Source organism: Brassica rapa, chromosome A04, assembly GCF_000309985.2.
Source record: "Brassica rapa cultivar Chiifu-401-42 chromosome A04, CAAS_Brap_v3.01, whole genome shotgun sequence".
NCBI lineage: Eukaryota > Viridiplantae > Streptophyta > Magnoliopsida > Brassicales > Brassicaceae > Brassica > Brassica rapa.
The window spans coordinates 21,751,472-21,768,672 of NC_024798.2; the positions used below are offsets into that span (position 1 = coordinate 21,751,472).

General features: G+C 30.8%; 2 protein-coding genes across 3 annotated transcripts; one reads left to right on the plus strand and one right to left on the minus strand.

Annotated features, from left to right (window-relative positions):
• Positions 1–409: 409 nt before the first annotated feature.
• LOC103866304 (NAC domain-containing protein 43) lies at positions 410–4,297 on the minus strand. The gene is made up of 3 exons (XM_009144197.3): positions 2,787–4,297; positions 2,170–2,456; positions 410–1,245 (listed from the first exon to the last, which is right to left on the minus strand). Exons 1-3 carry the CDS (start codon positions 2,971–2,973, stop codon positions 625–627), a joined length of 1,095 nt encoding a protein of 364 aa, XP_009142445.1. The 5' UTR covers positions 2,974–4,297; the 3' UTR covers positions 410–624.
• An 8,917-nt stretch (positions 4,298–13,214) lies between these two features.
• Positions 13,215–16,619, plus strand: LOC103866305 (probable RNA-binding protein ARP1). Of its 2 annotated transcripts, none has more exons than XM_033290786.1 (6): positions 13,215–14,837; positions 14,924–15,059; positions 15,207–15,348; positions 15,441–15,477; positions 15,552–15,897; positions 15,981–16,619. In XM_033290786.1, exons 1-6 carry the CDS (start codon positions 14,646–14,648, stop codon positions 16,100–16,102), a joined length of 975 nt encoding a protein of 324 aa, XP_033146677.1. In that variant the 5' UTR covers positions 13,215–14,645; the 3' UTR covers positions 16,103–16,619. The 2 variants fall into 2 exon arrangements, with proteins under 2 accessions (XP_033146677.1, XP_009142447.1); XM_009144199.3 differs by having other exon boundaries at positions 13,224–14,837; positions 15,201–15,348.
• Positions 16,620–17,201: the final 582 nt, after the last annotated feature.

A 17,201-nucleotide genomic window follows, 5' to 3' on the forward strand; every position in this document is an offset into this window, starting at 1 on the left:
GTGTTCTAATCTTCTGGAGTAAGAAGAAAAAAACATATTAATGTCTGTTGTCATTAATTAATGATACTCAGTCGTAATCTCTTAAAATCGAACATAGAATCGACTGATAGTACTTGAGATGAGATCATATATATTATTTTCTTTGCCAACATAAGAAACACATACTGTATAATTCTTCTTTTACGAAGATAAATGTATTCCTTTGCTAATTATCGTTGGAAGACTCGACAACTGTATAAGTGTATAGTATCCTTTCGGATACTTTCCAAATATTAGTTCCTGGGAAAAATATTTCCTTTTGCGATCATGTGTTAAAATCTGTTTATTTAATCTTCTAGAAGCAAAACCAATAAGTAAATCAATGGAAGACATTTTGATTGATGATATTGAACATAATACTAACCCCATCTATAACGAAATATCTCCTTTTTGAGATCTTTATTCTCCTCTTTTAAAGTTCTTTAGTTTTATATCATCTATTTTACAATATTTCACATAACCACTGTAATTATCACAAATTTGACTTCTTTTTTTAATGTCTCAACAACTATATGATATGATTATATCTTTCTACACAAATGTGAAATGTCTTCTCTGTGTGTGTCTCGCTTTCCCTCCTTTTCCTTATCCACTACCGTTAGACACGTGGCAAAATGGGTCAGACGATGATGATAGTGATGACGTTGTCGTGTTCCATAGCTCCAACTCCGCTGGATGTTCCTGCGATAACCCATCGTGGTACGAACCGGACCGGTTTAGGCTAGGGTATGGAGATCGGAGGGAAGATAAAGCGAGGTGATCTTGATCCGCGTGGCTCTCATCGACGGCTGAGATCGAGGGTCCGTTTAGCTGCGAGGCCACAAACCGGTCTAAAGCGGACCAGCTAGAAACGAAGCTAGTGTCGATCACGTTGCTGACCTGGATGACATGATTTGTGTCGGGGGAGCTGACGTGGCAGTTGTTGTTGAATGTTTGACTGTTAGGGCTCTCGAGGTTTGGGAGTTTCATGAGAGGGTCTAGAGTTAGCTCTTCTTTACAAGATCGCCCCATAAGTTCTAAGAATTGCTCGAGACTATCATCGTCGAAGAAGTGAGATGAGGACGACATCCTCGCCATGTCTCCGCTGCCACTCAGGGAAGCTCCTCCATTGGGACTGTTTAGGGTTTTGTGAAGATTCTTCTTCTTGAAAATACGACACACCACCCATCCTTCGTCTTGTGATGCCTCCCCAATGATAGTCACCACCTTAAATATTCAAAATAAGATAAAATTATATCAGAGAAATCCATATTTTAGATTTAGATCTCGTTTTCAAAGAGAGCTTGCTTATTCCCCTTAGGTCTCGCTTTACTTGCAACGAGTGAGCCATGTTTTCTTAAGTTTTTTTGTTTTAATTATCAAAAGAAAACTGTATTAAAAATAGTATTTTATAATTTACGTATATGATATTTTTGTGTTTATATATCTTTGTAATTATAATTTAAACATTTAAACATAAACATATGTCTATAATATACATATATATATATATATATATATATATATGACAGTTTTGATCAATGTTCAAGAAAGCGGCCTAAGCCTAGTCGGTCGCCTAAGCGGTGCTTAAGTGCTACGCTTTGTAAGACTGTAGTGATTAACTTCTAAACCGTCAAAATTACATCAATGTAATAAAAATAATATTATTTTACTATTCATAAATTATAATAATTAATTAATATATTATGATAGTTTTATGATCATAAAATAATATAAATTTTATTATTTGTAAATAATGATATTTAATATAAAATGTTATATATATATATATATATTTAATATATTGTTATAATTTATAATTAGTTTAGCCATTTAGTTGTTCTAGGCGCTAAGCGTTGAGTCACTGTCCGTTTAGCGTCTACCATTTTTTTGAACACTGGTTTTGATGATACATTTCGAGTGGAAATCACAGCAGTGCTTTATAGAAAATATTGTTTTGACGAAAATATTAGTACAAGTAATTAGTAATACCTTTTATAAGGGTCAGTGGCTCATAATCAAAATAAAAAGACCAAAACTGTGATGTACAATGAGACTTAACAGTCTCACCATATTCAAGAGAGAAAAATATATGGTTGAATCAGATATATCATAATATAACCCGTATAAATGTTATGAAATGATACATACCTCATGAACGGTGACATCTTCAGGGGAAATAACTTTGTCTTCGAGTCTGTATTCATGCATGATCCAGTCAGATTTTTGGCCATGAGGAGCTCGGCCTTTGTAGAAAACAAGAGTCTTTCTCATCCCAATCCTACGGCCATTACTATATATGATCTTGTCGCGGCCCGTTGCTTTCCAAAATCCGACAGTCGTAGCTCGGTTAGTTCTCGTTCCCGTCGGATATTTTTTGTCTTTGTGGCTAAAGAAATACCAGTCGTTTTGAGGCGTTGTTCCTATTTTACACATCTCTGCATAACGACAAAAACAATCAGAATAACTTTAACATAAATTATATAGTTAACCAACCTAGCCTATCTTGGATCTTTGTAGTAAATAACTAACTCCTAATATACAAGCAACAACAACGACTAAGTGAAGATTCTTTGCACTCTAGTCATATTCTCGTAAAAAGATACATGAGAACGTCATGTATCGAAAGTACTATATACAAGAAAACCATTTATACAGAAGTAAACTCATTCAAAAACTGAACAAAGAGAGACTGTGAAAAGGTTCATCTTTTTTTTTGGACAAAAGAATTTGTTCATCTTATATAAAAAAAAATTATGGAAATAAACCTTGAATATCCCAAGGCTCGAGCTTGTTGAGATCAACGTCGCGAATAACGTCGAGGTCGATCTTGATGCTATTTACTTTCTTCCGGAGATAATACTGCAACAGCTCTTCCTCGGTCGGGTGAAACCTAAACCCAGGAGGCACTTGAGATTGTCCGTTCACTGATATGCTCATAGATTCCGACATCATGATCAACACAGATTTTAAGATTATCTAAATCAAGAATCAAGATCAAGAGAACAGAGCATGTACTGTTTTTACAAAAAACTTATTTGTAACTACCAATATGAAAATTGGAGAATGAGAGAGCTAGAGGAGACTGAGTCAATATATATATATATATATGAGTATTGCTGTCTAAAACAAGATGCATGAGAAAACTCTTTGGTCCAAGAAAGAAAAAACACCAACTCATCAGTTGCAAAAAAAAACAAGATGCATGAGGAAAACACATGTGTCTGTTTGTACACCTTTTTTGTTTTCTTGAATAATAAATTTAACTCTTATTATACTTTCCATTTTGTTTTCATTTATTAGTTTAAAATAAGAGTACATTTCACTGTTCAATAATTAATGATTATTGCACTTTTGTTTTCTTCTCGTTTATTGTTTCAACTCTTGTTAATTATAGTTTTGTTATTTATTTCTTTGTTATTAGTTAATTAGTTTACAAATTAAGAGACGAGCCTCTCTGTAAAGCCAGTGCCGTGCGAAGGTTTTCGGAGGCCCGAGGCGAGTTCAAAAATATATTTTACATGATATATTTTTAATAACATATATATATATATATATATATATATAACACTCAAAAGTTTTGAAGTATTACATAAACGTTTTCTAAATTTTCTTCACCAAAATTTTATAAAATAAAATTTTAAATCATGAACAAAAAGTATGAATTTGTAATATAAATACAAAGATATAAATTTTTGATTGAAATGTTGGTAGCTGTCAAAAATATAAATCTTAGCATTTAAATTAACAATAATAAACTATATATTGAAAATATTATATTTTCTTTATCAAATTCTCATAAATATATAAAATAAATCTAACTCATAGCATATAAAAAAAGAGCAATGTGATCAAATATTTACAGTTTTTTAGAAGTAGAATCTTTATAGTTTTATTTAAAATATAGCAAAAATGATTACAAACCTAGTTACTTTAAACAGAAGTCCAATTTAAATTTAAATAAAAATAAAAATCTAACTAATAGAATATGTTAACTACCATGTAAAAGTATTTTTTTAATAATTTGGGGCCCTAAAATTTCTACAAAATTTGAGGGCCCTAGGCGAATGCCTTTTTTAAAAGGCTCTAAGCACGGCTCTGTGTAAAGCCATTTGATTTCTCTTGTCTTTTTCAGTAACATATATATCATCATATCTACAATTATGTGAATGTTTCCTTCGTCCATTTATTCACTATTTTCTCGAACGAAAAAACACGTACACTATTAAAACTTCAATTCATGAATGTACATATTTTTAAAAATCTATCTTAATCTCTTTTATATGTTTTCAAGACCTATTTCTGTATATTTACAGATCTCTCGATGAGTAGATATCGTGAGGATTAACAAATGGAAAACAAAAAAAGGTGATGTAGTTATCAAAAGGAAAAAGGTAGGGCCAGTAGGGCAACTAGATTGTAGGAAGCAAGCCCACATCGTAACGATGACCCTTGACCTTAAAAATCTCTTAGAAAAGCTCCCTTTAAACAAATTAAGAACCCACAGTCATCGTAATAGTAATGCATTCCCTATTTTTTATTGTAGAAAAACGATTTTCACAATGCATTCCTTTTTTCTTCTTATATTTATAAAGTATAAATTTTGTATGTCAGAAAGCTTCTCTCCGGAAGATGTGGCCTTTTTCATCGATAATTAAACGTTTCACTACAATAAGTTACTTGATCTTCAAGACGATTTAGTATATTCATATATATCTAACTTTAAATATTAAAACCTGAATTTCGAAAAAGCATATTTGATTTTTTTGGGTGCAAAAGACCTATTTATGTAATTTGTAGCGGAATGAAGTGAACCGGCAATGCCGAAAAAATTGAAGAAATGTTTCATGATGTCTTTCAAAAAATAATTGTATAATTTAGATTAATATACATTTTCAGCTTTTCACATATACTAAAAACAATCAATTAATTAATTTTAATGCTTCTTCTTTTGTGACTAACAATCTTTCGTAACTATTTCTCCAAAGAAAAACAATCTTTGATAACTTTAAATTAATAATAAATTAATAATTATTCTATATTTTTTAGTAATTTCTGATTATTAACTAATAAATATGTAGAAACTTCAAAATTTACGTTTTTGAAACATTCTTTTTTCTTTGAAACAAGTATTTAATACTTATAGTATTTCACTTAAGCTTTATAGTTAATCTTTAAAATTAATTAATTATTAATTTTCTTTTTCATTATTTTCTATTGTTATATCCTTAGCGGTTGGTTGTTGCTAGTCAATACATAAAGGTAAGGCGATAGGAAAATAATGATGACGTCAAAAGTCACGTAGTTATACTATAAGTACGTATACATATTGTGTAGAAAGTAGAAACTTAGCTTTTTTTTTTGATCAAAGGAAGCAAGTAGAAACTGTAGAAACTTAGCTAAAGGAAGCAAAATTAATGGAGTTTGTGTGATTATTGACAGTGAGTTGGAAGACGACTTTGTTTAAGATTAGTTAAGAGGCCTTTTTGCAATTTTCTGAACACAGAATCATTTCGTTTGTTTCGATTCCAGAATTCCATGCTTCTAATCATTATTTTAAACTTGATTAATGACATTGCACCCAACGTTTTGTGCGTCTCTCAGTTCCATGTGTTTATTGGGTGAGCTTTAAAAACTCAAAATTATAATTAAATTAAAGCAAAAGGTTTAAAATTTACAGGTCGGTAGTTATTTTCCGTGACGAAGACATATTTTATTTGTAATAATATTGGTTGAAAAAGTATTTTCAGTTTATATGTAAATTGTCTTTTATTAAATAGTGAGATAAAAAAGAAATATGTTACTTGAAATATACTGTATGATCAGTTTCAAAAAAAATATATATATATACTGTATGATACTAACTGCAGACATGTATACTATATATATACTTTTGAAAAAATTAGTGTGTTTGAAAGTTTTTTTTTTTTTTTGTAAACTAGTGTGTTTGAAAGTTTTAATACAATATTTTTAAAATATGAGAATAAATAAAAGAAAGCTGTGTTATTTGATATTATACATATTCCTAGATTACCAGTTTACCTCTGAGAAACAAATATACCGAAATAACACTGAATTACAAGAAATAATAACGGTGAATTCACCAACAAATTTACTTTATAAGGTATGATCATAGGCATGATCAAACTAACTAGTTCATTTTTGAAGTTAAATTTTAGTTATATAGAAGACCACATTTTATTTAACCGTCGATATGCGTATCCTTCCGTAGGTAGGTTTTGAGGCATTGCGTATACAGAGTTGGTGGTTCTTTTTTCCATAGGCACGTTAAAAGAACTTTAGTTTTTTATGCTATTGTCAATCATTTAATTTGGCTTACACGTTGACGCATATATCTTTCACACGCATAATATATATTCATGTACATTCTCAACAACACGCGTCCATAAAAAGTTTAGCACTGCTATTACTTAAATATTACCTTTTTCGTTTTACAAAGAGTAACGTTTTCAAGTTCCATTTCATAACAGTAACGTTTTAAAATTTTAATTTCGTTATATATAAAAAGTGTATTATTTTATCTTTTCAATACAAAATTTTTAATATAATATGTTTTTTAACATTGATGTTTTACTGTGTTAAATCATTAATAGAGAGAAAATATTACTAATATATTAATTGTACGAGACTTAATTTAAAATTTTTTTATACTACTCAGTACACATTATACGTACGATTCTTTTGGTGACGGATAATAAATAACGAAAGAAACTGGTCACAGTTACGAGTTTTAATAACATAAACAAATTTCGAAATTCTCTAGAAGATATGAAGAAAATTTGCATGAGAAGCAATCCAAGTTTGGTGGATTTTCGTCAAAATTTGTTATGGCCTCAATGGTAAGACGTCATGACTCCACACTCCATTTTCTCTAATGGCGGCAGACGAGGGGCAAATCTGTAGGTTCGATAGAATCTGTTGGAATATCGATTCCACGTGTTTCATATATATAATCCTTTTTTACATCCTCTATAGAGGTTGAGATACAGCCCTCCTGGATACCCCGAATTCCTACCTGTCAAATTGATGCATCATGGATCAATAATGGCAGCGTTAGTGGCTTAGGGTGGAGTCTTAGGGATGAAATGGGCTCGGAGTATTGCGGATTACGAGCGTGTAACCGGAGCCTCTCAGCTTTGCATGCTGAGATGGAAGGTTTACTTTGGGCAGCTTCATGTATGCGAGACAGAGGAATAACCTCGATACGGTTCGAGACGGACTGCTCAGATTTAGTGGACATGACAACAAACCCGGTGGACTGGCCAGCATTCGCAACAGAGATTGAGGTGTTCCAGAGGTTACATGAAAACTTCGAGGATGTGAGTCTGTCTCATATTCCTCGGAGTAGAAATGGCCAAGCAGACGCGCTAGCAAAAGAAGCAAGAACGAGAGGCTATGCTTTTTCCCATATAGATCAGACCCGGACAGATGGAGATGCTCTTCGGAGAATCGGCACGTCTGTTCTCCACTTGATCTAGTTTTAGATGGGTAGACGACAAAAAAAAAAAAAAAAAAATCCTTTTTTACATGATTTTGTTTAACATTTATTGTGTGAAAGGACTCAACTTAGAGTTTAGTAACTTTAGTTAACGTCGATTACACAAATAATATATTAGTATTTATAAAAAAAATTGTTTGAGAAATGGCATTAGTATCTACTCTATTAAAATAGAGTCCTAAATTTATCTACCATTAAAGTTGTCATTTAAATTTTGGACTGTTTCAAGTTTGTTACTATATTACTTAATTTTTGGACCATATCTGAGTTAGTTACAATATAATTATATTAGACACTATTATTACATTAAAACCGGACAACTTAAATTAAACCAACAATCTACTCTATTATAAGTAAACCAAACGAATTATGTTCTATTAAAATTAAAGTAGACCGATTGTATTTTTTTTAATTTATTAGCACATACAATAACTCTCACTTGGACCTCTTTTACTATAGATGAAACTTTGCTCTAAGTTGATTTATATTTTTTTCTTATCGACATCATATCAGCACACAAAGAACATGTATATGTTTGGTTCCTCTTTGCTTCTATAACAGACTAGATACGCTAACTCTTTTTACACCTTATTTTTGTGCTATATGTTAACTGAATCTAAGTTGATTGATTCTTTGTTAGACTTAAAAATAGCCTCGAAGATAACAATCTATTTACTAATAATTAATAGCAAACTATTTAAAAAACAATTAGAATTCGATGATAGCCTCGAAGATTACAAAATATTATCCCACATAATAAGGAATCCTTAAGCTACAGCAAACCTAACCATAAACATTATATATAGACAACGCTCGATTGCATTTTTCTAATCACAAGTTCACAACAACACCTCAAGCGTTCAAATTGAAAAAATCATCTGAAGCTTATTCATTTATGGATATTTGTAAAGGCTATGAAACCTAAATTAAAAGAATAGATTATATATTCGTTACAATAAATCTTAATTATCAACATATATAATGATTGTTACAAAATCGGGTAAGATTGATCTTAGGAATGGGTTGAGGATAAAACCTGATCCGCGTAATTTGCAAAGTAACAAATTTATAACCGCATAACCCGCAAAAAAATGTTGGTAACCAGCAGGATCTGCCAGTATTATTAAATATAAAATATATATTTTAATTATTTAGCTTAAAATCATTTAACTAATATATTTAAAATCAAAATAATATAAATATTTGTAATATTTAATATATTTCAACGAAAATATTTTTAGAAATTTGCGGGTTGGTGGTACATGTCCCGCCTAAAATAATTTTAACCGCACTCGCAATTCATATTTTTAAAATAAATCGATCCGCAAGTCAAACAGGACATGATCCATCGGTTTAGACTAAATTTCTCAGCCATAAATGTTTCCGCAATAGTGACACAAATCCAAACAATCAAATATCTAATCTAATATTTTGAATTAACAATAATTTTGATTATCGATTTTATAACTAAAATGAAAAAAAATATAACCGCGTTTCAACGCGGGCCAATATCTAGTTTATAATTTAAAATAAGGGCACAACAAATATATGTATCTTTAATTTATGACTTGAAATAATGAGTTTATTCAATTCATTAAAAGGATTTAGTCATTTTGGCCCTTCAAACATGTAATGAGATAAACTAGTTTTAATCTAGACTTCCCTTTACAACAATATGGATATTACAAATTATATGAATTTAAATTCGGTACGTATCTTTCTCAAGGTCATACAGACATGCATAATCAGAAGATATCTTTAAAATATAAACATATATACAAAGATATAAAAAGCCACAAACATTGTTTAACACAATGATTATCACAAGAAATGACGTTTCATTGTTGAATTAGTGTTTTGCTGTTGATTATTGGTGGATTTTTAGAGCTGAGACGACCGTCCAATTTTGTTGGGTAAACCCTAAAAACACCTAAGTGAATAAATAAATAAACAGAAAATATCGTCAGGGAATAATATGTGAAATGGATGGATGATCTGTCGACATTTTTCAATGTATTCATCTAAAATGCATTATGCATATACGTACGTAGCTAAAAAGATAACATCATTTTATTAGCTATTGTCGTAAAAAATTTCAGGATATCGTGTGATATATAACTTCAAATTTCATTCAACAAAAACAACTTCAAATTTTAACGCGATACCACTTGGCTATCTGCAAAGCTTTTCGTTTGAAAAACCATAATTATATATATATCTCAGGTTTTGGTCTGAATTTTCGTGTATATTTTCACAATTCTAAAAATTAAAATTACTTTTTTATTTTTTTGAATTTAGACTCGTATTTATTAACTGACAGCACATATATACATATATAAATTTTAAAAAATAAAAAAGTAATTTTAATTTGTAGAATTGTGAAAATATACACGAAAATTATATATGTCATTTTCCTGTTGTATATATATATGTCCTTTTCCTGTTTTTCTTTTTCTTTTATAGAACAATACTTTAAGGGTAGAGAACAATTTCACTCGATTAAGAATGTTATAAATTATAGGCGAAGATTTCCAAAACAAGAAGAGTATTATAGTTAAAATTTACAAAATTCTCTTAATGTTTTTTTCCTGGTTTCAACTCTCCTAATAAAAATAACAACTTGCCAAAAAACTGACCTATTAATTTATCTTAAACTAATTAAGACGTATATATTTAAACCCTTATAATATTATATTTTTTTGTAATCACACGTTAAAAGTATCTCTAACCCATTCCTATTTTCACCTCTATAATAGCATTTAAAGGTGAAATTGCTCCAACCCACCTCTATTTCTTCCTCTATAATAGAGATCTTTATATTTTCCTCTATTTATAGAGGAAGAAATAGCATTTCTTTATTTTTTACTCTATAATTGGAGATTGATATTATAGAAAAATACATTGGAGCATATCTTATTTCTATTATAGAGTTCCTCTATTTTAGAGGTGAAAATAGCAAAATACATTGGAGATAAGTGATAGTGTAAACCAACGAAAGCTTGTTACCTTGGACATTGCGTTAAAATATCATCAAAGATTTTCACTGTTCGAAATATCAATTTTACCGATAATCTTTACATATTAAACAATAGTTTACTCAAATAAAGGTGTTGTGTGTAAAAAAAAGAAAGAAACTTAGGTAAAAGAACCGTTCGGATATATAGTATATTGAACATTTGTTTTACTTTCTATGATACTTGCAATACGAACGTTGTAGTTTTTTTAATGTTATATATATCCTTTGTAAAGTTCTATAATAAGGCCTCATTACCTTTCAAAGTTTGCTGGTTGATGATGCTGCTGGGAAACCAGATTCCGAATCATTGTTAGATTTTTAATAAAATCTTTGTCGTCTAATATTTGTGTTCTTCTACGTATTGGTATCTCTTGACGGCTCGTGTTAATTAATTGCATGCATGAGAGGAAGGTGCGTATCCTTTTTACAAATAAAATAATACGATCGTGTAATTTAAAATTTGAACAATGCATGGTCAAATTGTTGTGTTTTGTCTATTTAATACAAACATGTTAAATATTAATATGTGATATTTTAAAGTTATAGTATAACATTTCAGCTTATTATATGCGCTGCATTTATTTCTTTATATGACCACCCAATGGATGGTTATAGAATATTTGTCTCTTCGTCATGATTGTGTCCCCATATGCTGGCAAAACTAGTATTTTTGCATAACTAGGTGTCCTTAGCTAGAGCACAGCCGTTAGCTAATTCTGGTAAATGTGCATTTCATGAAAGTCGATATCGTGCAAGGTGCAACTATAGAATTGGACACACATTAGATATCTGAATATATATTTCATAAGCAAACATTAGAAGCTAGTTTCGTGGCCAAAACATTGGACTGTATAATATTGTAAAAACATATTGAAATTGAGGAAGTTTTTCAACTTTTTTTTATGCTGAGCAGACATTTATTACAAATAATTTAAATACCAAAAGATTTATAAAAATCAGAAAATGATACACAATTAGTGAATTTGATAGAAAATCTGAGACATCATAATAATTTACAACACTACAAAATTTCAGTGTGATATTTCAAACTTGCTGAAAGAGTTTATCAGATGAATTGCTCCACGTTTGTTTTAGGAATGGATTAAAACTTCATTAAGATAATTTTTATAACCATCTATGTTTACATATAATAAAAAAATTATACGAATTTAGTAGTACAAAAGAGTTGGGATCTTAGTTTATGATAAAAACTTAATTTGAATCCAAAAAAAAAAACTTTGATCGATCTCTTGATCATAGTTTTCTGTTGCAATCAAACATTTCATATAGTATTCAAATTTTAAGATACCATTCATCGAACCATCTACACTTAGAATGTTCTTTATTTTAGTCTATCAGACTAGCTATTAGCAAATTAAACACAAGCTTTGTCTGAAACCAAACCAAAAATCTAACTAAACGAACTAAATATATGACTTTGACTAGAGTTTGTTTAACTAACAGAACCAAACGTGAATAAAAAGGACCGATATATGCACACCCCTAATCAGATCTTAGGGATAAAGAGAGAACTAATCAGTGAATCTGAAACCTAATAGAAAATTAGAAATGTAGTGTACGAATGAAGTTATAAACGGGCCTTTAACCAACGGGTCTGGTGTGACGCATGCATAAAGAGCTTAACACGCACGAAGACTGATTAAATGGGCTTCAGGCTTTGTAATATAACAGATGGATTTAAGCCCAGTAATTAGTATCTGCTAGAGTCCAATTTGCTGGAGTGAATATTCTATCACGTGGCACAATAGCGTTGACGATCAAAGCAAACGGAATCCGTATCACACGCTGTCACGTTCAAACGCCACGACACAATAAACCAATCAACATTTCTAACGGGTTTCAGACTTTAAGGAAACAAAATCGCAGGATACGTCACGCGTTAATTAACATATCAGCATGATGGCAATGGCATGCAGGAGGGACCGCGTACGCGTGAGAAAGTATAAACATTTATACCGTTGGATGAAAAAGTGCGATCCATCTAACGGTAGTCTTGTGCAATTAGTGAAAAAAATAAAAGATCCAACTAACTTTTTTATAATAATAATATTGGAAAGTGGCTGAGCACAAACATGCATGTGCATGCCTGCCTGTATCTTGCAGCCTTCATGTGGGGATCTATAGTGCGACAATCCATTATCAAAATAACTCATAATATGCACTTTCTTATACATTTCCTAAAATATCTATATTCTATATTTTTCACACATTTTAATAAAATACATTAAATTTGCATAATTTTTTGTATTTTTTTTTTCAATAACTTTAAACCAATAAAAAATCAATTATTACAATTAAAATTTTTTGAAGTTTACAATTAGTTAATAACACATACATTGAAAAAATAAAAAATAGATTTTTTTGAAACAAAAATTTTCTCTAAAATATACTCCCTCCGTTTTTTAATATAAGTCGTTTTAGAGAAATTTTTTTGTTCCAAATTATATGTCGTTTTCGGTTTTTTATGTAACATTTATTAGTAATTAATGTTGTCTGACCAATGATAATATATCTTCTATTTTTCTATTGGTTAAATTGTGGTTAGGTAAATAATTAATGATGTTTTTGTTTCGAAAATATAAGAAATTAATGATTTTCTTAATCTATGTGCATAGCTTCAAAACGACTTATAATAAAAAACGGAGGGAGTATAACTTTAAGGAACGGAGGAAGTATAATATATTCCAACATTAACTCACTATAGTAATAGTATTAGCGGTAATAAAACATACTCCCTTTGTATCATATTAGTTGGTGCTTAAGGATTTTACACAAAGATTAAGAAAATACAGAATTCTATATAGTTTATCTTGGTTACATAAAAGTAACATTAAATAAAATTAGTTTAACCAATAAGAAAAAATACAATATTTTATAATTGGTCATAATTTTTTAATGATATTAAATTTTATCTAGAATAATGAAAACATCACATAATATGAAACAAAATTAAAATCCCTAAACATCACTTAAAGTGATAGGGAGGGAATATATCTTGATGTTTTAGATTATTATAATATGGAAAAGAAAACATTAAATTGCATGTAATTCCACAATAACCGTTAATACTTAATACTAGTACTGAATTTGGCGGCTCTGATCATTCGAATAACCAAAAAAAGTAGTACTTAATTAGAGACTTTATATTATACAAAAAGACAAAGCTAATAAAAAAAATAGTAGGAATTGTAGTGTCTGAGAAGGGTTGGGATGATTTGAGGAAGACAACCTGCCTTGGTTATGTTCTGTGTTGTTAAAACTCCTAGAACTATAATTATCTTATTGTTTATGATAAATGATTCATTTTAATACTTTGAAAAAACTAAGTATCATATATGGATGAATTTCAATGATGTAATAATTTTCTTTTCTAATTTTGCAATCAAACGTATACAAAAATACGATGGCGAATTAACTTTCATGAAGTACTCAGAATTCTATGTTTTATGTTGATTTTGTTTTACCGATTTGATTTTTTGAATGAATTGTTGGCAAAGCATCCAGAAAATCTTCTTTAATTTTTTTTTAACACCCATCCAGAAAATCTTAAGATGGAAGAAAACATAGTATTATTTAGAAGGTTGTGCCCGAAAGTGAAGACCCACAACAACAACCAAAAATCATCCATATACAATACAGATATATGTAATATATTATCTATAATAAAATCATTTATTTTATTTATAAGAATATGAAGATTTCAAGAGAGGGAGGTTGAAGACAGCGAAGCAGATGTTTTGTGCAGCGGACCCAATATATATACAGCGAAAAAGCTTTTCTAATCAACTTGCTTCTCTCTTTAGCCATTGACGTGGGTTCCCACTAGCAGCTTTCTTGTCTGCTCCATCTCCATTGGCTCTCTCTCTCTCTCTTACTCTTTTCTTTTGTTCCTTCAATCAACACAAACATCCCACTCTTCTCGTACAAAGAGTTTAGTTTTTTTTTTTTTTTTTTTTGTTGGAAGGGGAAAAGTTACAGTTTTCTTTTCCTTTTGTAAATCGCATATAGATTTTTAAAAAGGGTAAAAACTAAAAACTTAGAGTTTTGATTCTGGGGGAAATAATTAATCAGATGGCTCAGCAGAGACAGTTTCAGATGGAAGGTGGTAATAACGATACGAAGCTGACGAAAATCTTCGTTGGAGGATTAGCATGGGAGACGCAGAAAGATACAATGAGACGTTACTTCGAGCAGTTTGGTGAAATAGTAGAAGCTGTCGTCATCACCGATAAGAACACTGGCAGATCCAAAGGCTATGGCTTCGTATGTTCTTCTTTAAAAAAAAAGTTTTACGTAAAAAGGAGTCTGCGTTTTTTTTTCCCCTAAATGGGTTTTATTTCTTTGATCAGGTGACGTTTATGGAAGCTGAAGCAGCGATGAGAGCTTGTCAGAATATGAATCCTGTGATTGATGGAAGAAGAGCTAATTGCAATCTTGCTTTTCTTGGTGCTCACAAACCTCGTCCTCCTACTTCTCCTAGACATGGTTTTTTTTCTCTCTCTCTCTAGAATGTAATGGTACATCTAGTTAACTAGCTTTTAGGGTTATACAGAAAATATGATCTAAACTAACTTAGATCTTTTTTGTTACTTGACTAACAAGCGAAGGAGGAAACTTGATTTGTAGGAACAGGGAGATTTAGGTCGCCAGGAGGAGCAGGACTAGTGGCTCCGTCTCCTCAGTTTCGAGGCTCTTCTTCTTCCTCTGCTTTGGCTCATCATCATCAACAACAACAACACATTGGTCAATTCCCATTTCCTTACTCTTCTTACGGGTAAGTATAATTAATCATCTCATCAACAACAACCCATCTTGTTTACGTGTGTGTGTGTGTTTTCATTCTTGTTTGTGTTTTCTTTTCTTCAGATTTTCTGGTTATTCTCAAGAGGGAATGTACCCAATGGTTAGTTAATTTATTCATCTTTCAATGTATTTTTTTTTTCAGTTCCACTGAATGTTGATGTTTTAATGTTGCAGAATTACTACAACCATCATCTTTATGGAGGACAACAGTATTCTCCATATATGGGTCCTCCATCATCAGGATCAACAGGAATGTTCCATGGCTACTATCCTTACTATCCTCAGTACAATGCAGCACAAAGTAGCAATCAAGCTCAAGCTCAAACACATCATCATGGTTTCAGCTTTCAATACACTGCTACTACTCCTCCTCCTCCTCTTTTGCAATACCCTTACTTGCCTCATCAGCAATTCAGCTCCCAGCCTCCCCCACCACCAATCCTCTCCCTTCCAACCTCTTTGGCTCTATCATTAGCATCTTCAGCTTCATCTTCCTCCTCTTTGTCAACCTCCACCTCAGGTTTGATTTCACAAATCATTAAATCTAGATTGAAACCATTGTTTCGATTCATATTCTTGACTATTTTGTTTTGTTTATATTAGCTGCCACATCTGCAACAAAAACAGTTGTTATTACTACAACAGCTCCAAAAGCAGCAGCTGAAGCTAGCAACAAAGATGGTCATGAAGCAATTACATCATCATCCATCAAGATAGAGGATTGATTTAGTACTACAATAGCAGAGCAAAGGGACTACTTCAGTGTGCACTAACTCATGATCAATCTATCCAACATGTTCTAGCTAGAAACATTTATTCATATCATTTTTAGGTTTCTAGAATCTTAATTAGTACCTAGGAGGAGGAGGAAGAAAGACAGAAACCATCCTTCACATTCATTGTTTTATTTATTTTCATGATTCATATTGCATTTTAGGTTAAAGAATCAAAGAAAAGGCATTGGTGGCCTTTTTCTGGATTCTTGGATTGATGCAGAAAGCATCATTCAACATTACATTAATTTGGGGATTTATTTTTCATGTTCAGAAGAATTATTTTATGTCTTCTTCTGAACCCAAACATGATTTTAAAGCTTCGGATAAGCTTGAAATCCTTTTTTTTTTCACATTTGTAATTCTTGAAATTGTCTTTTAAATCTCATTGCTTGTTCTTGTTCTTCATTATGATTATATAAACTTTTAGATGATAACATCTTTTAATATCAGCTGGAATATTCTACTTTTTTGTCAACTTGTAGATGATATGAACTACTCTGCTTTATAGAATGTTCAACTTTATAATTGATTAATTTGAATTACCATGATTATATTATCAAAGTAACAATGATCATTGTCTTTGGATTCCAAAGGGGATCTTATGAAGACAAAAGTACCGGTCAAAAGACCGTTGGGAAAGATGGATCTTTTTCTTTGCCAGTGGATACCATTTCACGATTATTATTGTTTAAACAACTTTGAAAGAAACTCAGCACCTACTTAACACACATATACATCAGATTGTTTTGGTTTTCATTAACTTATGAGAATGTTTTGGCAGATACAACATAATGTTATTTGTCTGCAAGTACAAATTAGAAAATGGACAGAAACAAGTTATTTGAAAAAAAAAATTGTTTGAAACAACCAAAGAAAATATAGCCAAGGAAAACTTATGTGAAAGTCAGACTTGGGTTCCAGTTTAAGCCTAAGTCTACAAACTAATGGGCTTAATACATGTAAGGCCTAATTTTTAACAAAGCCATTAAGTTTGGTACTGTAGACATGTGTGATACATATGGTAACCAAGTTAGGCATAAAAGCTTAT

Excerpts from the sequence above, each read along its gene's own strand:
- LOC103866305 (XM_009144199.3), top strand. The coding sequence starts at position 14,646 with ATGGCTCAGCAGAGACAGTTTCAGATGGAAGGTGGTAATAACGATACG. Across the intron at positions 15,060-15,200 it reads TCCTACTTCTCCTAGACATG|GAACAGGGAGATTTAGGTCG; the intron begins GTTTTTTTTCTC and ends CTTGATTTGTAG. Across the intron at positions 15,898-15,980 it reads TTTGTCAACCTCCACCTCAG|CTGCCACATCTGCAACAAAA; the intron begins GTTTGATTTCAC and ends TGTTTATATTAG.
- LOC103866304 (XM_009144197.3), bottom strand. The coding sequence starts at position 2,973 with ATGATGTCGGAATCTATGAGCATATCAGTGAACGGACAATCTCAAGTG. Across the intron at positions 2,457-2,786 it reads CGAGCCTTGGGATATTCAAG|AGATGTGTAAAATAGGAACA; the intron begins GTTTATTTCCAT and ends GTCGTTATGCAG. Across the intron at positions 1,246-2,169 it reads AAGATGTCACCGTTCATGAG|GTGGTGACTATCATTGGGGA; the intron begins GTATGTATCATT and ends TGAATATTTAAG.